The 16811-nt window shown below is 40.1% G+C and overlaps 1 protein-coding gene across 2 annotated transcripts in view; it reads right to left on the reverse strand.

The window, feature by feature from the left end:
* Positions 1–326: 326 nt before the first annotated feature.
* The window catches only part of ctnna1 (catenin (cadherin-associated protein), alpha 1), an 86568-nt gene continuing 70083 nt past the window's right edge, over positions 327–16811 (reverse strand). For both annotated transcript variants that reach the window (XM_044362898.1, XM_044362899.1), the window contains exons 16-18: positions 15450–15555; positions 3426–3560; positions 327–2338 (exon numbers count right to left, since the gene is read on the reverse strand). In XM_044362898.1, the coding sequence (XP_044218833.1) occupies positions 2048–2338; positions 3426–3560; positions 15450–15555 (532 nt within the window). In that variant the 3' untranslated portion in view covers positions 327–2047. The remainder of the gene's footprint in view (positions 2339–3425; positions 3561–15449; positions 15556–16811) is intronic.

Genomic DNA, 16811 nt, shown 5'->3' on the forward strand with positions numbered 1-16811 from the left:
TCATCACTGCAAAGAGGTTTGCTTTTAATGCGTTGGTAAAACAGACTAGCTCCCACTACAGATATATAGTGGGATATAGATATGTATATATGTGCTTATGTATATGTCAACATGCTCAAATAAAAAAAAAAAAACATTTGACAGACTAAAACTCATTTTACCTTTGAGAGCAAAAATGATTGTTTAGGGCTTAAACCTTCTAAGTAATAGAACTTGTTACAACAACACAATGGTAAAACAAAGCATGACGACGACATGGGGTCAGGTAAGGGGAGGAAAACACTACTTTAGTCTGGGTACAGATAAAGAAATAAAGAAAAAGTGGATTCATTTCATTCATTGTTTATTAAGATATAAAGCAGGCACATGAATATAAGAAACGTGTGCACTAATAAGTCAGCTCTCAATAACAAAAATTCCACAGCAAAGTAGTTTGATATCACTCCAGTTTCAAATCCAAACTCAAATACAGCAAAAGACAAACTGTGAGGAAAAAAAAAACGTGGTGAAAAACATCCTCGAAATGATTGGTTCTACAGTAAAAAATATCCATCTGTCAAACATGCTCATCCTGCTACCGTTCACAAATGTCAAACGAGCAAAACAAAGATTCAGCCCCGAGACCAGAGCAGCAGGACTTCAAAGCCCCACTGAACACCAATGCACCACTATGCAGCAGAATACTATGTATGACTGGAAAACTAGCTGCACAGAGCAACTCCATCCCAAAGTTGTTACCTGAAGTAATAAAAAAAACTTTCTCTTATCAACCATTTTAAAGCTCTGACACCTGGCAAAATCTCAAAATGTTTCTAGGTTTTTATAAAGATTGTGCATGACATAAAATCTTGATTAGTGTTCAAGCTTTAGGACAAGGAATACAAATAATAAGCAGAGTTTAAAGTCAGTGAATCCCCTCCTTTCCTCGCCCACCTCTAGGCTGTGGAGTGAAAACATTATTGATCCCTCAATTTGGACACATTCTCAGATTGTGGAGGTGTTTGGTCTCATTGACAGTCAATGAGGCTTGTCAGCTTTGGAGAGTACTGACAAATGTCTACTCATTGTTTAGCGCACTGGGTTCTCCCAGGCTTGGAGTTGTTGAGGTGTATTTTCTAAGTTTGACTGACTGGGTGGATCTGTGTGCCTTTAGTGTGAGATTAAACACGTGCATCAGATATGTAGCAAAACAGAAGGCTGGGAAGAATATTCACCTTTGGTTTGCTGCATCATGTCAACATGAAAAAAACAAACATTGTGAAACTTGAGATGCGTATTTATATAAAGAGATGACGAACACCGGTCTCAATGTGAAAAAGGGGGCACAAATCATGAGTCATACAGCACCGAAAATAGTCCACAAAGACAATTTAAACTCATTTGAGCTGTATTTAGTGGCATAACCAAGTATGAATAAAGTTAGAAAGATGCAGGCACACATGGAAATATATCGACTTTGGCTGGACTAAAACATACTTAAAATCTCACCAGTTAGCTCTGCACATCCAAAATGAACTACGATTATTGCTTGAATTAAAATAAGGCAGATGAGATTTTGCATAGTTGATATTTGCAGTACAGAAGTGTCGGTTACACAAGTTATTGTGTCATAATCAAACGTTATAGTGGAAAATACCAGAGACCCCACAGTATTACTATAAAGCTGGTTAGAATACAAAATAATCAAGTCTCTTGGAATTAGTTCTTACAATATCTATGAAATCCGCTTACTTTTCTCTCATAAACATGAGAAAAAAAATGGGAAATATAAAAAAAAAAATGCCTTTGTCCAGTTGATTTCCCTCTAACTGTATTTCCCACAGAAGAAACAGTTAACGCTATAGACTAGAGAAAACCAGATCTTACGGGATAGGAATGAGGCAGAGTAGGAATATAATGGGTCAAATAGACAAGCCATCAATGCAAAGATGGAATAAGAGTTTCAAATATGTCAAAACCTTTTCTTTTTGATAGAATGACAAGCTCAATCTATATATAAACTCCTTGGTCAATGTTTTGTGTTCTCTCTAATAAAGAATATGGAAGTCTAGATGCTATCCATGGCTTTAAACTCGCTCAGAGCCTGCACAGGGTTGACATGCTTCTTGTGAGATGACCTCTTGACTCTGTTGGTTTGGCCATCATCCTGCTTCTCTCTCTTCACCAGAGGTTTCTTCTCAGGGGCCTTCATCCTCCAGGAAATAGCTGGCATATTAAGGGCCTCCATGCCTTTGTTCTTCTGGTACTTAGTAGACGCAACGTAAGAGGCCTTCACTGTAGACACCACTGTGTTCATCAGGTTCTTTGCGGCCTGAATGAGGGACATGGCGCTGTCCAACTGATGGAAGAGAAATGTGAAAAGAAATGGTAAGTCTTGTAAAATGGTGAAAGCAAAGCTTGATACTTTTAATTTACATCCTTTTTGAATTCATGTCTGAAGAAAGTAAACTGTTCTCGCCCTTCTCATGTGGCTGCAGAACAACAGTTTTGCATGGCAAGATTTCCAGAGGAAAAGCAAGGCTTAAATGTTTGTACCCAAGAATCAACGACCTTTCCAAGACTGTATGGCATACAAACAGATGTGAGGAATTTGAGAATACAGAAAAAGGTCACACTAATTTAATCTCCGCAATTTAATAGCCTCAGAGACACTGGTGACACTTGACTGGAAGTGTTAGAAGCACAGTCTCATTTCAGCCCTAAAGGAAGGAGGGAGGGATTCATTATTTCCTGCACACACACAGGCGACATATTTAAATTAATTTGACTGGCAAGTAAGTGGTTAATTAATGCTTAAAAGGGTCTGTAAACATTGGCTTTGTACAGTGTTATCTTAAGTAGAAAAAAAACATTTGTCCTTTCTCACAGAGAAAGCTATTATTTCTGTTATCTGTTTATTTGATATAAAAAATATAAGCTGCAAATTACAGTGTGAGAGAATGAATCATTAAGTAATCACAACCAGCAGCCCATGCCATTAAATCTTAGTATTTTTAATTAATATTTATTATTTTAGAACACCTGATAATAAAAGTTTACAAAAGTAGCCAATGTTTTCTATTGATTTAATGATCTTTCCAGCTAGGAATTAAAGGTACCCTGTGGAGATTTCAGTGTGAACAAACAGTTTTGTTTACATTTATTGTTTCTACCCACAATATATCAGGCGTATCGTTCAGGTATGAGAAAAAACACTGCATTTCTGGCCTCCCTTTACATTTGCTATCCCTTTCAATGAATGTTTTGATACCTGCACAGTTTGAACCTGCAATACTGTCACCAACTCAAAAGCTTGTGTTTTCTGAATAGTTCTGAATTTAACTTCCCATTTCAACTGCTCCACTCCTTTTAGTTACTGTGGGGCCTTAGACTGTAAATTATAGATGTGTCCCTGGTGTCCATGGTTAAAATGATGTTGAACTTACCCCCGAGACAACCAGCTCTCCTCCCAAGTTCTGAACCTCAGCCTTGACTTTGCTGCAGATGTTGAGCTGGTGGCAATACAAGGCAATACGCTGCAGGTAGGCAAGCAGGTCCTGCTTACAGGTAGAGTCGGGGCACTGTGTGAGAGAGAGAGAGAGAGAGAGAGAGACAATCAATTAATATATAAGCACAAACAAACAGGTTTGTACTTGTATTTTACCTGCTTGCAGATGATACAATGAATCAATTTTTGTCACTTTAGTCATTTGCTGGCACTACTCAATCTGAATATTTATGTGATTCAACAGACACAATGATCTCACACTTTATCAAGATGAGTTAGCAGCAGTGTGACAGGTAAGGTAGACACCCACATTAGGGATGTGCTTGGAGCCAAAATGACAACCGCACGCCCACAATCTGGTAGATTGATAACTCATCTTCACAGCGTTAAGCACGATCAATTCACACAGAATGCTAATTCTATTAGAAAGCAAACGCTGATGTCAATCTGTTACTTTTAGGTGGTGCTAATAATCTTGTGTGAAGTTTATTTGGAAACAAAAATACTTGATCTAGAGTGTAAACAGCAGTCCTGTTCATAGATAAGAAATGTTTTCAGAATTAAAGCCATCATCCCAGTTGTCAGAAATCTGGATCCTTGGGAGAAAAAAAAAAAGGTAGAAAACTCTCCATCCCAACAACTTAAGCAACGACTTCAGGGATGACTGGCGATTTTCTACATTTTTCTTATTGTCAACAAATCTCATGTGTATCCAAAGCCTGATATAGCTTATTCCTCTGTGCTGTAGACCTCCGTTGTTGCCCAAAAACTATTAAAAACAACACATCAGTGAGCCACACCGCTGCACTGGGTGACATGTTCCTTCATCCCTGAAGACAGTCGTTACTGTAGCTTGTTTAGAAACAGCTCCAAAGAGTAAAAACAGTGATAAGATAGTAACCCTCAGGAGTGAGGTTCCTAGTACAACAGATGCCACTGTACATATGCAGAAATGTGGTTACTTTATGTGTTGGTTGGTTGGTTGTGTTATTGAGGTTGTGTTATGTAGCACAACAAGCTAGCAAAGTTCTGTAAATGCAACAGTGTTTCCGTGCATGGCGCCATGGCAGGTTACTATCTTATTGCTTTTTTACTCTTTGGAGACGTTTCTAAGCAAGCTACTGTAACCATGGGGATGAAGTAACATGTCACCCAATGCAGTGGTGTAGCTCACTGATGTGTTTTTTTTTATAGTTTTTGGGCAACAATGCGGGTTTACGGCACAGAGGAGTAGGATATATCAGGCTTAGGATACACACACAATATTTGTAAGCAGTTCATTGTTGGCTTGGCTCTGCAGGTAAGATTTGTTGACAATAAGAAAAACACAGAAACCCCCCAGCCATCCTTTCAGGTGTGAAGGTGAGAATAAACTGTTAAAGTTGGAAAGGCACTTGAACAGGCTTCCATAAATACAATTAGTCCTCAGGGGAACATGCAATGGATGAGAGGAAGCTAAAACTCTGTGGTAAAGACAATTTTGAGACCATAAGGTCAGTTCCAAGTTGAAAATCCAGTACCTCTTATTCTTGTTACCAACCAGGCATAGCAATGTTGTCAAAAGTAAGCTAAGAACACAAAACAAAATACATGGGAGCCATAAAAAAAAAAAAAAAAAAAAAATCCCTCAACATCAAGAAAGCCAATAAATTATCATAAAACCCACTTGAAAGTGGCAGAACGCGAAGAGCCCTGCAAATGCATCTCATTTAGCATTGGCAATCTTTTTGAATTATTTCATCTCATCATAATTAGACTTGGGCGCTACCTTGGAACACCATTTCCAATCCCTTTCCTAGTTTGCTAAACAAGCCCTCTGCCAGCATAGTAATTAGGCCACAGTACGCTGCTTTTCTGCTCATCAAGTGAATGACGTAAACACCCTGATTGGGCTTTGACACTTTACATGAGATGCTAAATCTCAGAGTGACCTGACGCACAAACAGTATGGCAGCAGTGATCTTGACATAGCCAGACTGACTATTATAGGTAATCAGAGTTTTAACAGCTTTTCACATCAACTACTTAACTAACTTTACCTCTGAAAAGCACCGGGGGGTGACCAAGTGAATGTGCGAGCCAAGAGAAAATACTGGCTAAAACACCAGTATTTGCAGGTGCTTGGCTGTCAGAAGGAGGAGTCCTTTGGCAGCTGTTAATTCTGAGTGCAGGGAAAAGGTGAAAGGGAGGTAATAGCAGCCAATCTTTTAATTGATGAAATCTCGGTAGGAAGGAGCTGGCGAGGTCAGTGCTGCAGAACTGAAGTGATCAAGAGTGTTTGCATGGGTCCAGACGAAATTAAGAGGCATTCTGACTATAAGTGAGCAAATGACACAGAGTGGACATTACAGGGTTTTTTTTTTCCCATTTATCAGCTATGATCATAGCACTAATTTACACTAACACAGAAATTATACTAATTTACAGAAAGTGAAGAAAACCTTTTTCTTCAATATGCAATGGGAGGAGGAGGAAACAATTTTGGGATCATGATTTTTGGACACTTCAAACACACTAGGACTTATGATGCGTCTAATCCTGCTGAGCACATTAGTGTCCCTGGTGAGAGTGTGGAGCGCTCCGCTGAATATGGTGCACTCACTCCCAGACATATAAGCATGCATTTACATACAATCTCAGCCAGCCTAACTGTGCTCATTCATATACAGCATACATCAGAGTGATGGAATACTATTGCCCAATAATGACACCAAAATATATATATAAGGAACACATCATTTCATCCTATTCAAATAAGTCCTATACAGAGCTATATAGATGTCCTGTGACAATATTAATAAAATCACTACCATCCTCTCTTGATTAATAAAAGTATGGAGTAAAAGTAGAGAGGAAGGAAATGTAAGAGTTGACATTCTATTAAAGAAAGGTATGCAAGAGGAGATGAGGGGAAAGAGCTGGAGGGGATGATCATCATATAGCAGAGGACTAATACATGGCTGAGAGACTGGAGAAAATTGGAGGGGGTGGGGGTTAAGAAAAAAAGAGGAAAGAACCAGAGAAAAATAAGTAGTTGGAGAAAAGATGAGGATGAAGAGTGAGCCGGAGGGAAAACAGTATGGAGAAGTAAATAAGGGGGAGAAATCCAACTGGGGAGAAAAGACGTAGACAGGAGGATTCAACTGTAGTTGAGGGGGAGATACGCGAGTGAGAGTGTGTGTAAGTGTGTGTGTGTGCACAGACGCACACATACAATAGCAAAGACCTGCGATGAGGCTGAATGCAGCAGCCATGCTAATGAGGGCTTGGGGAAGTATTCAGACGGCTGAGAGCAGGGCACTGTGAAAGCATCACTTGTGCTCGTACTCAGCTCAGCTGCTGGCTTCACTCAGCACTCAGGAAACTCTGCAAGGCTGCTCTGACTCTGACATGTGAATACATAAGTTGCGCAGAGAAGAGACAAGAACACCTTGGATTGTTCTGGTCATGCAAATAGAAGCCCTGTGTGTGTGTGATTAACTCAGCTGGTATTCACAAGCTGATGACGATTCAAACACTACAGTACCTGACGGACTACATTCACTGTACTTCATTTATTCACTGTATTCATTTACTTACATTTCATCAGGACACCTTTTAGGTCTCTGTTTTTACACTTGATGGTATGCATAATTAATAAATAAATAAATAATGAATGGGGCATATAACGTAGGTGTATTTGTTCAATATACTGTACAGTATACATTTCTCAAACACCATAACTGGGCAGTCATGTTGAAAACCACATCTAGCCTCACTACTTTAAACAATCTATACCCATTCCACAGAGCATTTACTCTTGTGTGAAAAAGAAAAGGATCATCACTCTTCTCTCATGTGCTCCTCTAATTGTGACTTCAACCATTAGAGGCCATCATTGTAATTTTTTCCCATCTTGTCTGAGTGCTGCTGTAAAATGTCCCCCAAGCCTGATGATATAGCCTCTTGCTATTCCCACATGCTGTGTGGCCAGTTATGGGCTGGGACAGATAACCTTGCTTGGTCAGCTACTATTGAGAGATGGCAAAGCAGGAAGAGAGGCACTAGGGACTTCATCACATAGCTCGGGATATCTATTCAAGGCAAACTAATAGAAATGGTGAGTCCCCATCTTTCAGAAGGAGCCAGCAGTACAGGAACCATCAATACTTCTTGTGGAGTGCTTCATGTCTGTTCAGTACAGCTGCTAAAAATTAGTTGATTAATTGATCTAGAAAATTAATCAGCTACTGTTTTGATAATTAATTGTTTAACCCCTAAACATTTCTTTAAATTACTGTAAAATTAGCATAAAACACCTATCCAAGGCATACATAAAGTAAATTGAAAGCTGTTCTTGAACCATTAGGAGTACATGTATGGTTTTGGTCTCTTTTGAAAGGTAACACTTTAGTTTTTTCCCCAACAGTCAGAATCACTAAGTGCTACTGGCAATGAGTTATAGAAGTTTGAACACACTGAAGTGTAAGGTTTTTATTTCCACCTGAATTTTTTTTTGCAAACAGATGCCTGCAGATGACCTGTACCTGTGACTTATTAGCTGGAAAACACAATGGGACCACAGCATGGAGCCTTACCTAGTCCAAGTTCAAATTTAATAACAATACCACAGAAAATTACTGTTTTGTTTTTCTAAGGGTCTGTGTCTAGGCGTCTTCATATAAAAGGCCTTTTAGAGACACCAAATAACCCCTGCTTCAGAGTAACTGAAGCATAAACACATTAGCCTATAGTGCTTTGTTCCCCTGTTGAAACTAAACTCTGTGCATATAAAAGACTCAAAACAAGTTCTATTGTGGAAAAGTTGTTCATATCAAAAGTAAGTCACAGCAAACTATTTATATTTACATAATTTCCATGTGGTGGCTTTTTAGAAACCACTAAAGCTGCATATGGTCAGAATTTCATCGGCTATTTAAGCACCAGACTCAGTCTTTAAAAGAAAGAAGAGGGGCAGGCACCTCGCAATAGTTTGTTTGTTGGTGGTCTGACAGAGCCGTTAATTGTACCTTCTGTTGTAATTGTATCTTGAAATGGTTTGCATCAATCAAATCATGAGAATGTTAGCTTTCCAAAGATGTGTTGCATGAGTACCCACTGTATTTAACAGTGTGATGGCCCATGGACGGGCCGTCGCGACATTAAGTGGTTAAATCATTTTAAAGTGGGAATTCAAACATTCTCTTGTGCTATGTGAAGTGTTTTTCCTTGTCTTAACATTGTAGTAAAATGAATATTTTGGGGTTTTGGACTGTTGGTTGGGACACAACAAGAAAGACATTTGATGACACCACATTGGACTCTAGGAAATTTTGATTTTCTGATGTTATTTGGCTTAACAATGAATGTTTAATTGAGAAACTAAGCTGCAATTTCTAAACTGATTACAAAAACAATCATTAGTTTCATCCCTTCTCTTCACTGCTAACTTTAAGTGCCTTTTCTAGAAAAATTAAGGTGAATCATCAACGTTGGGTCAAAGGATAGTGAATCATGATTTTAATTTCCTAATTGAATCTCTTTGGTAAAAATGCCTTACATGACTTAGTTTACTGTTTCCATATTCATGAGGGTCTAACTTTGCAAGTGTGTGGGCAGCACTCCTTTTTGCATTGCTTTGCATATAAGCTGTTGCTTTAGAGACGGTTCAGAGCACAGTGCAAATAAAAGCAAAAATACATTTTCCCCTTAACAACGCACAGCCCACAAAATAAGAGAGGACGCAGTAAATGAGGCAATAAGGATGACAGAGCAGGATGTTGAACAAAAGGATTCACTGTGCTACGTGTTGGGTAATGTCCATGATATAAATGATGATCAGGAAGGTCAGGTCCCATCATTGGAAATGTCATGCAGTTTCTCTGAATTCCATTATACGGAGCAGAGACAGAGCCAGAGCCACTGTGCTGCTGCCGCCCAGCACTGACCTTTCAGGATGCATCACCCAGAAGAAATGCCAATTTCCAATATTTACTGACACGGCAGCATTCTAATGTGCCGCTGGCAGCAACCTGTTGGGGAGTGCCACACAGCAACAAACACGGAGGTATTTTCTAATACGTTTGGTTTTTGAGTAACTTCTTGTCATGAGAAAACTGATACTCCCACTGTTTTTAGATCTTAGTGTATTCACTGGAGGGACTTTACCTGCTTATCAAACCAAAGTACAGCCAAACCATGCTAAAATGGCAACAACTTAAATTTTGTACCCATTATTTCATCTATTCTATAAGGGTTATTTTAATTAAGAACAGTGACAAAAGTAAACAGAAAGGGTTTCATTTCTTCATGTATACTGATAACTATGCCTCAACTCTATAAATCATCCCATATCACAACGTACTGACAACCCAATTTGTTCTCCTGCCACTGTTAAAAGACAAGCTCAAACAAACACAAATATTTTCATTCAGCCGAGCCTGACTGTGTAGTGTTGTGGCTGGATTTTCATAGCATAGAGAGGAAAACAAATCCAAAACCTTAGACCAGCCAGCACGTTCCACAATGCGGCTTTACTGCTCTGACATATAAAACATCTACCAGGGGAAAAAAAAAAAAAAAAAAAATCAGACATTTGTGTGGCTGTGTGTGTGGTAGAGGGTTGTGGATAATTAACTGTGCCTAACCTGAGAAAGGACCTTCAGAACAACAAGCTACAGGGCACCTTTATCTGCTACTACACCTCAAAAGTGCCACAGGGGTTACAAGGATCCAGAGATATATGTTACAGTGTGCCGAGTGCCATTGGGAAAAACACTTCAACTGGGATCCTTGACAAAGTTAAAGGAGATTCAGGAAACAACGCGCTGGAAAGACCATTCTGTTACTTTAGGCAGAAACTGAAGTAGGAGATAGTGACAGAAAATTATCGTTTCCAATCTGTAGTATGCAGGCACTAAAATATAACACACTGTAAAATAAAACATGTTTAATATATTAAATTTAAAACTTGTGAAAACAGTGGCTGTGAACACAAAATGGCTCAAACGTATATATGAATATAGAGGATTTAAAAGTAAGAAAATGAAAATAGTTTTATTGCTGGATAAACTCTTCAACAGAGCACACACACACGACCTCTAATGAGGTTGAGTGCGTTGGTGTTTTCTGTGCACAACCTTGTTAATCTGCTTCATAGTTTATGTGCTGTACATTAGACTTCTTCTGTCTGGTGTTGATCCTGTTACTGTTGATGACTAAATATAAAACTGCCATGGTCTACCAATATCAATCAAGATCCATTTCAAACTGAATGATGATAGTCAGATCTCTTCTCCTCAGTGCATCTGCTAAAACGATGCTCCATATTTGCATAGGGCCAATTCGATCACACTGGCAACTGGGAATGTTAATGTGACATTGAAGCAGACAGAGAGTCTGGGTGTGACAGGAGAAAATCAAGCTGGGGGCAAGCCAAAAAGATTGACTTTAGAGGCAACCACAGGGACCAATTAAATGGCCGTCATCAATTTTTAAGGTTCATGCACCTGCAGCTGTCAGTCAGGCATTTCACTGTAGTGCTTGTAAGCAAAACTGATAACTTAACATGGCGGCTACAGGATATATAACTACAAACGGACATGTTCAAACATTTATACATTATACTCTTCCGATTTTGACTTTTATTTGGGCTGACCCTTTACTCCTTTTTGAAACTGAAAACCTGACAGCTATTTTGCAATTTCAGTTTGAAAGACAAAGCCTACAAAGTTCTCAAAAATCTATTAAATAGCTATACACTGTTTAATCCAAATCATAGTCATCCATTCCTCTCCTGAATTATAAAGATTCTGTCCACAGGAAAGGAACTAACGACTTCATACAATCATCTCAATACTTTGGCTGTTCTTTTCATGTTCCTTCCACTGGATTCTCCACCTCTCTGAGCTCTTTGGTGACCCAACTCTTTTTACTGGCCTTCAGGATTGACAGAAAAAAATAAATATTGAATTACCATGGTTAAATGCCTTTCAAAACAATCAATTGGGAGTTGATACATTTTCTCAAGCATAAAATAAGGTGAGCTGCTCTTGGTTGGGCTGAACTGCAATTGGCTGAGGGCTGACCCTTGAACTGCTGAGCTGAGAATTTGTGGACTCTCTGGGTGATTTTGCTTCTCCACTGCAGTAGGTAATTTACAACCCTGTCTGCTGTTAAGCGACTAGGGCCAGAGCCGGGATTAGACTGTGACCAGCAACAGAGCCCATGGATCACCATAAATCTCCACTGATTGAATGCAAATTGGAAAAGTACACTATGTATGTCAGTATACATCATGGGAATAAAGCTTGCACACACACAGCAAGCACATGCACATTCTCTAAATATGCAAGCCTGTTTTATGTGCATGTGTTTGTATGTGTGCATGCAAGTGTTTATGTGGTGAGCAGGCAAGCAGCAGAAATTTATAGACTACATAGTGGCTAACACATTTGCATTATAAATCTCAATTACATAGCATTATTTGTTTACCAGCCTGCTCAGATGGAATTCTCATAAGATGCCCTGCAGAAGAGGGTCATAAATTCTTAATAAACTGCAGTGCAGACCTTTGTACGGCACTGACCTAAATCCTGCAGCTCATCTCTGCACTACACTCATTTCTTTAAACTTTAATAAGGCTCTATTACACATATTTAACAGGCTTTTCAGAAACCCCAAACTAGACCATGTCCACCTGCACGTCTCTGTTGAACATGATACGCAAATACAAAAACATGCCATGACAGTCTTGTGAAGGAAAATGTGGGGTGAGATGCTGTGCTATCAGTCTGGGACCATCTGCCGATGTGTTTTATGAGGAGTAAACCCTCATAGGCCCTCCATGCCAGAGGCACAGAGCACAAGTGATTAATATGCCTAGGTTAATGAGCAGTCCCAGCATTGCCTTTGCTCCTCTGACTCTGTCAGTATGTGTGCATCTTGATGCTGATTCACTTAACTATTGCTGCTGGAGTATGCAGACCATCACAACGTGCCATGCCTTTGCTGTAAGTGGGCCTGTGGCACCTCCTGCTCTGTTCGAGATATGGCCCTAAATATAAACCGCCTGTGTAAATAAATAAATTTAAAAAACTGCCACCTGGCAATTATACTGCTAATTAAAAGGCAAAGCACTCTTAATGGATTCATCTCTCAGGAGGGATGTTCCTCTCTCCACACAAATTCACTGCCCCTTCTTTCTACCTCTCTCCCATCTCTCCGTCATTCTCTTCCCCACTACCCCATGTTCATCCCTGGGAGCCCTGGCTGATGTGTTTCGGGTGAGTGTCGCCTGGTCTGCTAGTGTTTTGGTCTCTGCTGAGAGAGAAAGGCTAAGAGGGACAGCTGGATGGGTTCACAGGCTGGAGGGGTCCTCACTCTTGGCAAAGACTTCTGTTCCAACAGCCAAAGCTCTTCATTTATTCATACTTTGAGTGCTTCAAACCCCAAAATCCCCTAATAGTGTACACACACAAACATACATAGAAAAAAGATAAAGAGATGAGTACCTACAAATAGCTGAGGATAAGAGAATAAAACAGCCGCTCAAATCTAACACATCAATACACATGTGTTTGCTGAGAGGAAGGCCAGTCAACAGACGTGTTTGTACGTAGGCATACACACTCACACATATATGCACGCTAACACACCTGCACAGTTGCCCATCTGTTTTCTTTGGGGGATAACACTGTTTTCATTAAAGTGAATAAGCATCTTCAAAAGCGGCAGTGAGGCATAAAAAAGTTACTTTCCAGAACGGCTTATTCCCTATTCAGATGATTCGGATGCAATTAGGTCAGTGCAGGTAAGACTTTTACTTTATGATAGACATGGGCCTGTAATATTAAGGATCTGAGGGCACCTTAAATAAAATATCAGATGTGCAGGGCTCTTGGAGGCCAGCAGCTCATTATATTAGAGCGTGAGGGAGAGATATCTGCTGAAAGCTAGATGCAGATGTTTCCAGTATATGTTGGCATAATTGAAGAAACCCCTGGCTGCGCAGCAATGAGACAAAACTATTTGATATACATCTTACACCCTCTTTGAATTTGAGCAAAATTTAGGGAGAATGTTTTATGAGCAGGGGCTCTTTGTTTTTTGTTTTGCCGGCATCATTACATGTGGAACATACTTCACAAGTGCATGAACAGCTCCAACAGATCTCTTCTCATTACACAAACCACCAAGAGAAAAACAGCTATGACGTAAAACTACATAATCCTTAAATCAATTATTGACCACTGCTTTGTGTAGGCAAACTTTGACTGTTTAGAGACAAATGTTTAATAGCGCAAAATAGAGTCAAACAGATTTCTTAATGACCAATACAAAGCATTAAAATCCATGTGCTGTAGTGAGCCATGAATCATTCAGTTTGAATGAAATCATGACTTAACGATGAGGCTTTATGCTGTTTCAACCTTTTGCCAGCATGATATCAGTAGAGATGTCAACAAAACCAGAGTAAAAGAGAGACTGACAACACATCCGATGTTATCGAAATTGAAATCTTACAGCAAACATCTAAAGCCAGTGTGTGCCTTCTAAAGCGACTGTGTGTTCTTGGATTGAAGTGGAAGAAACCCACAGATGGTGCATCTCAACCACAGAAACAAGCAACGTCTTTACCGGGGAAGACCTCGATCTGACAGCCATGTCGTGTTGCAAACATCACGACTAAACTCTTTCATGATTTAACAACAAAATGTATACATATAGCAGACACAGAGGAAATAACTCTGTGCCTATGAGATGGCACATGAATAAGTTGGGGGATAAATCAAGTACAGTGTCCCTGAGGAGTAGTACAGTGCAAGTATTTAAGTGAAATATGAGGCCATGGATAATTGAATGCGTGTTTCCCTGTGTCAAGGACCACAGTCTCTGGGGTAAGGAATAGATGTGCAGAGATGATGGAATCGGGAGTTGGGGAGTGGGAGATGGAAGGACCAGAGGGGGGGTGGGGGGGTGGGGTGTTTGATCCTGAGTGAAACTGGTGAAGACTGGGGGTGTCACACAAATGATGGCAGATGTTAACATCAGTAGGACTCTACAGCGTAAGCCTTTTACTTGGATTAGCTCATAAACATGAAAATGAGAAAAATTTAAATAAAAAGCCTTTGTACAAAAAATAAAATTACATGTACTGAATGTTGTTTTGTTTATCACATTTTGTAGACGTGGCTTAAGAGTAAAGAGAGCACTGAATATTAATATCACCACCTCCTACAGTGAGTCTTTAAATCTGGCTTATAAACAGGGCTGTTAATTTAAAAACAAAAGGAAGGAGTGTCAAGTTGCATCTGTATGAAAGCTTTTGAGCACTACCGCACGCAGCAATGCCAGTTCCTTCAGTAACACAAGTGCAGAGAATGAGCGGTCTACATAGGAGACTCCAACACCATGATGTCAATTTATCAATACTGCAGTAACTAAGTTCAAAGAAAATGTAACATGTTGCATTACTGAGGTTAAGTAGGCATCTCCATGATGATGAAAAGCACCTTTCTGATACACAACTGAAGCTTTTGTTGGCAGGAGTAGCATTAGTGACGTACGCGCCCCTGTCCTCGAACAAAGCAATCACTCATAGGTCAGCATCCTCTCATTTTGATTATACACCACAAATTCACAACAAGGAAGTAAAGTTAACAGGATGCTGTTACAGGCTTTATAAAAAAGGAAATTACATGTGTAGCTTCTCTTTTAACAACATTCTCCATGTACTCCCCCAACCTGAACCATGCAACTCTGCCTCAGACATGACATTAGTGTTGCGTTATAAAGTGTCAGCTACCATTTTTCTGCACAAGAATGTTTGTCCTTTATGTCGCTGCAGTTGTTGCTAATTTATCTGGCCCCAACAGGGTCGATGAGGCACATCGCTACAATTCTAATTACATATTGGGGTCGCTAGCACAAAGGTGTAGGCCTCCATCAAAACCTTTGGGATGGAGGTTCATTAACAACTTACATTGTCAGCGATGGTGCGGCCCAGCTTGTCCATTCTTGATCCTGCCTCTGCAATTTTCTTGGCAGCGCTGATGACATCAGATGTATTCTTCAGTGGCCCTTTCCCCCTGGGGAGAAGAAGTAGAAAGATCAGTCACTGTTTCTGATCTGCTGCAGCCTCATTCAATATGCAGGAGCAGCATCTCCGTCATGGAGCGGCTGTTTGTTTTAGAAGGTTGTTTTTTGGTCAGAGGCGCGTATGGATAGAGAGGCATGACTTATGGGAGTAGTTCAGGGAACCACTGCAGAAATATATGTGTGTGTGTTGGTGCAAAGATGATTCCACGCACACAAAACACACTCTGACACCATATTTTTCAGTTTGAGCTGTGACCGTTTTATAACCCATTAAATGCAGAGGCACAGTTTTTAAAGAATGGGATCACGACAATATACTATCACACCTTTAAAGTTAGGTGTTAAACTGCTATTTTCCTGTAGTTTTAGCATTTGATACACAACATATATGGATAATATGCAGAACCTAATGGCACTATCACACTAAGGAATTGTAGGGAAACCCTGACTCAAAGAGGCCATCATATTATAGCTGTCAGCACTGCCATGTGCTTTCTATTCAAACAGAAATTCTTTTGTTCAACCTATTTGGCCCCTGTCCTTCAAGCAGCTTTGAAGGGTTTATTAGAAGGCAAAGAAAAAAAACACACTGCGCCGGTTTCATATCCGTTGGCTGATGTATATAGGATGGCCTCAAGAACCTAACACACATCACCAGCTCTTCTTTTTTAAAGTCATTTTCTTCCAGTTATGGAACAAAGGAAATATGAACAAAAATGTATTCAAAGAAGACACATGAGAGTCTGACTCAACTTAAAAACTTTGGTGATTGTCCTAATGCTATACATCCATTTTTGACCCTTCTTGAGTCAAACAAAGCCAGTCCCGACACAGGTCAGTCCAGCCCTGACCCGACCTACTGTAAAGCTTGTCAGCCATTTGCAGTTTTTCTGCCCCCACAAGGGACTCTGGGGCACAGTTGGCAAGAGGCACAAATTGGATTCAAAGCTGCTCTCTCCAGGCTAAAAAATGAGCCATCCAACCCAGAACAGATGGAATTTTGTGTTCTGTTCTCTCGCTTCCTCTTCTCTCCCCTCCCGTCTCCAACCCTTCCCTTCTCTTGCTCTCCCTCTGCTGCTCTGCTGTAAAGCAAGTCAGGGTCCTAGTGGAAGAGGCCACGCGTCACAGCACAGACTGGAAGCTCTCCAGGGACAAGTCAACCCCTGGAGACAGAGCTGGAGGCACTGTGATGGGTTCTGGGTAAAAAGCCTACACGGAGTGTTTAAGAGCGATCTTAGTAAAATGC

This window comes from Thunnus albacares, chromosome 10 (genome assembly GCF_914725855.1).
Source record: "Thunnus albacares chromosome 10, fThuAlb1.1, whole genome shotgun sequence".
Lineage (NCBI taxonomy): Eukaryota > Metazoa > Chordata > Actinopteri > Scombriformes > Scombridae > Thunnus > Thunnus albacares.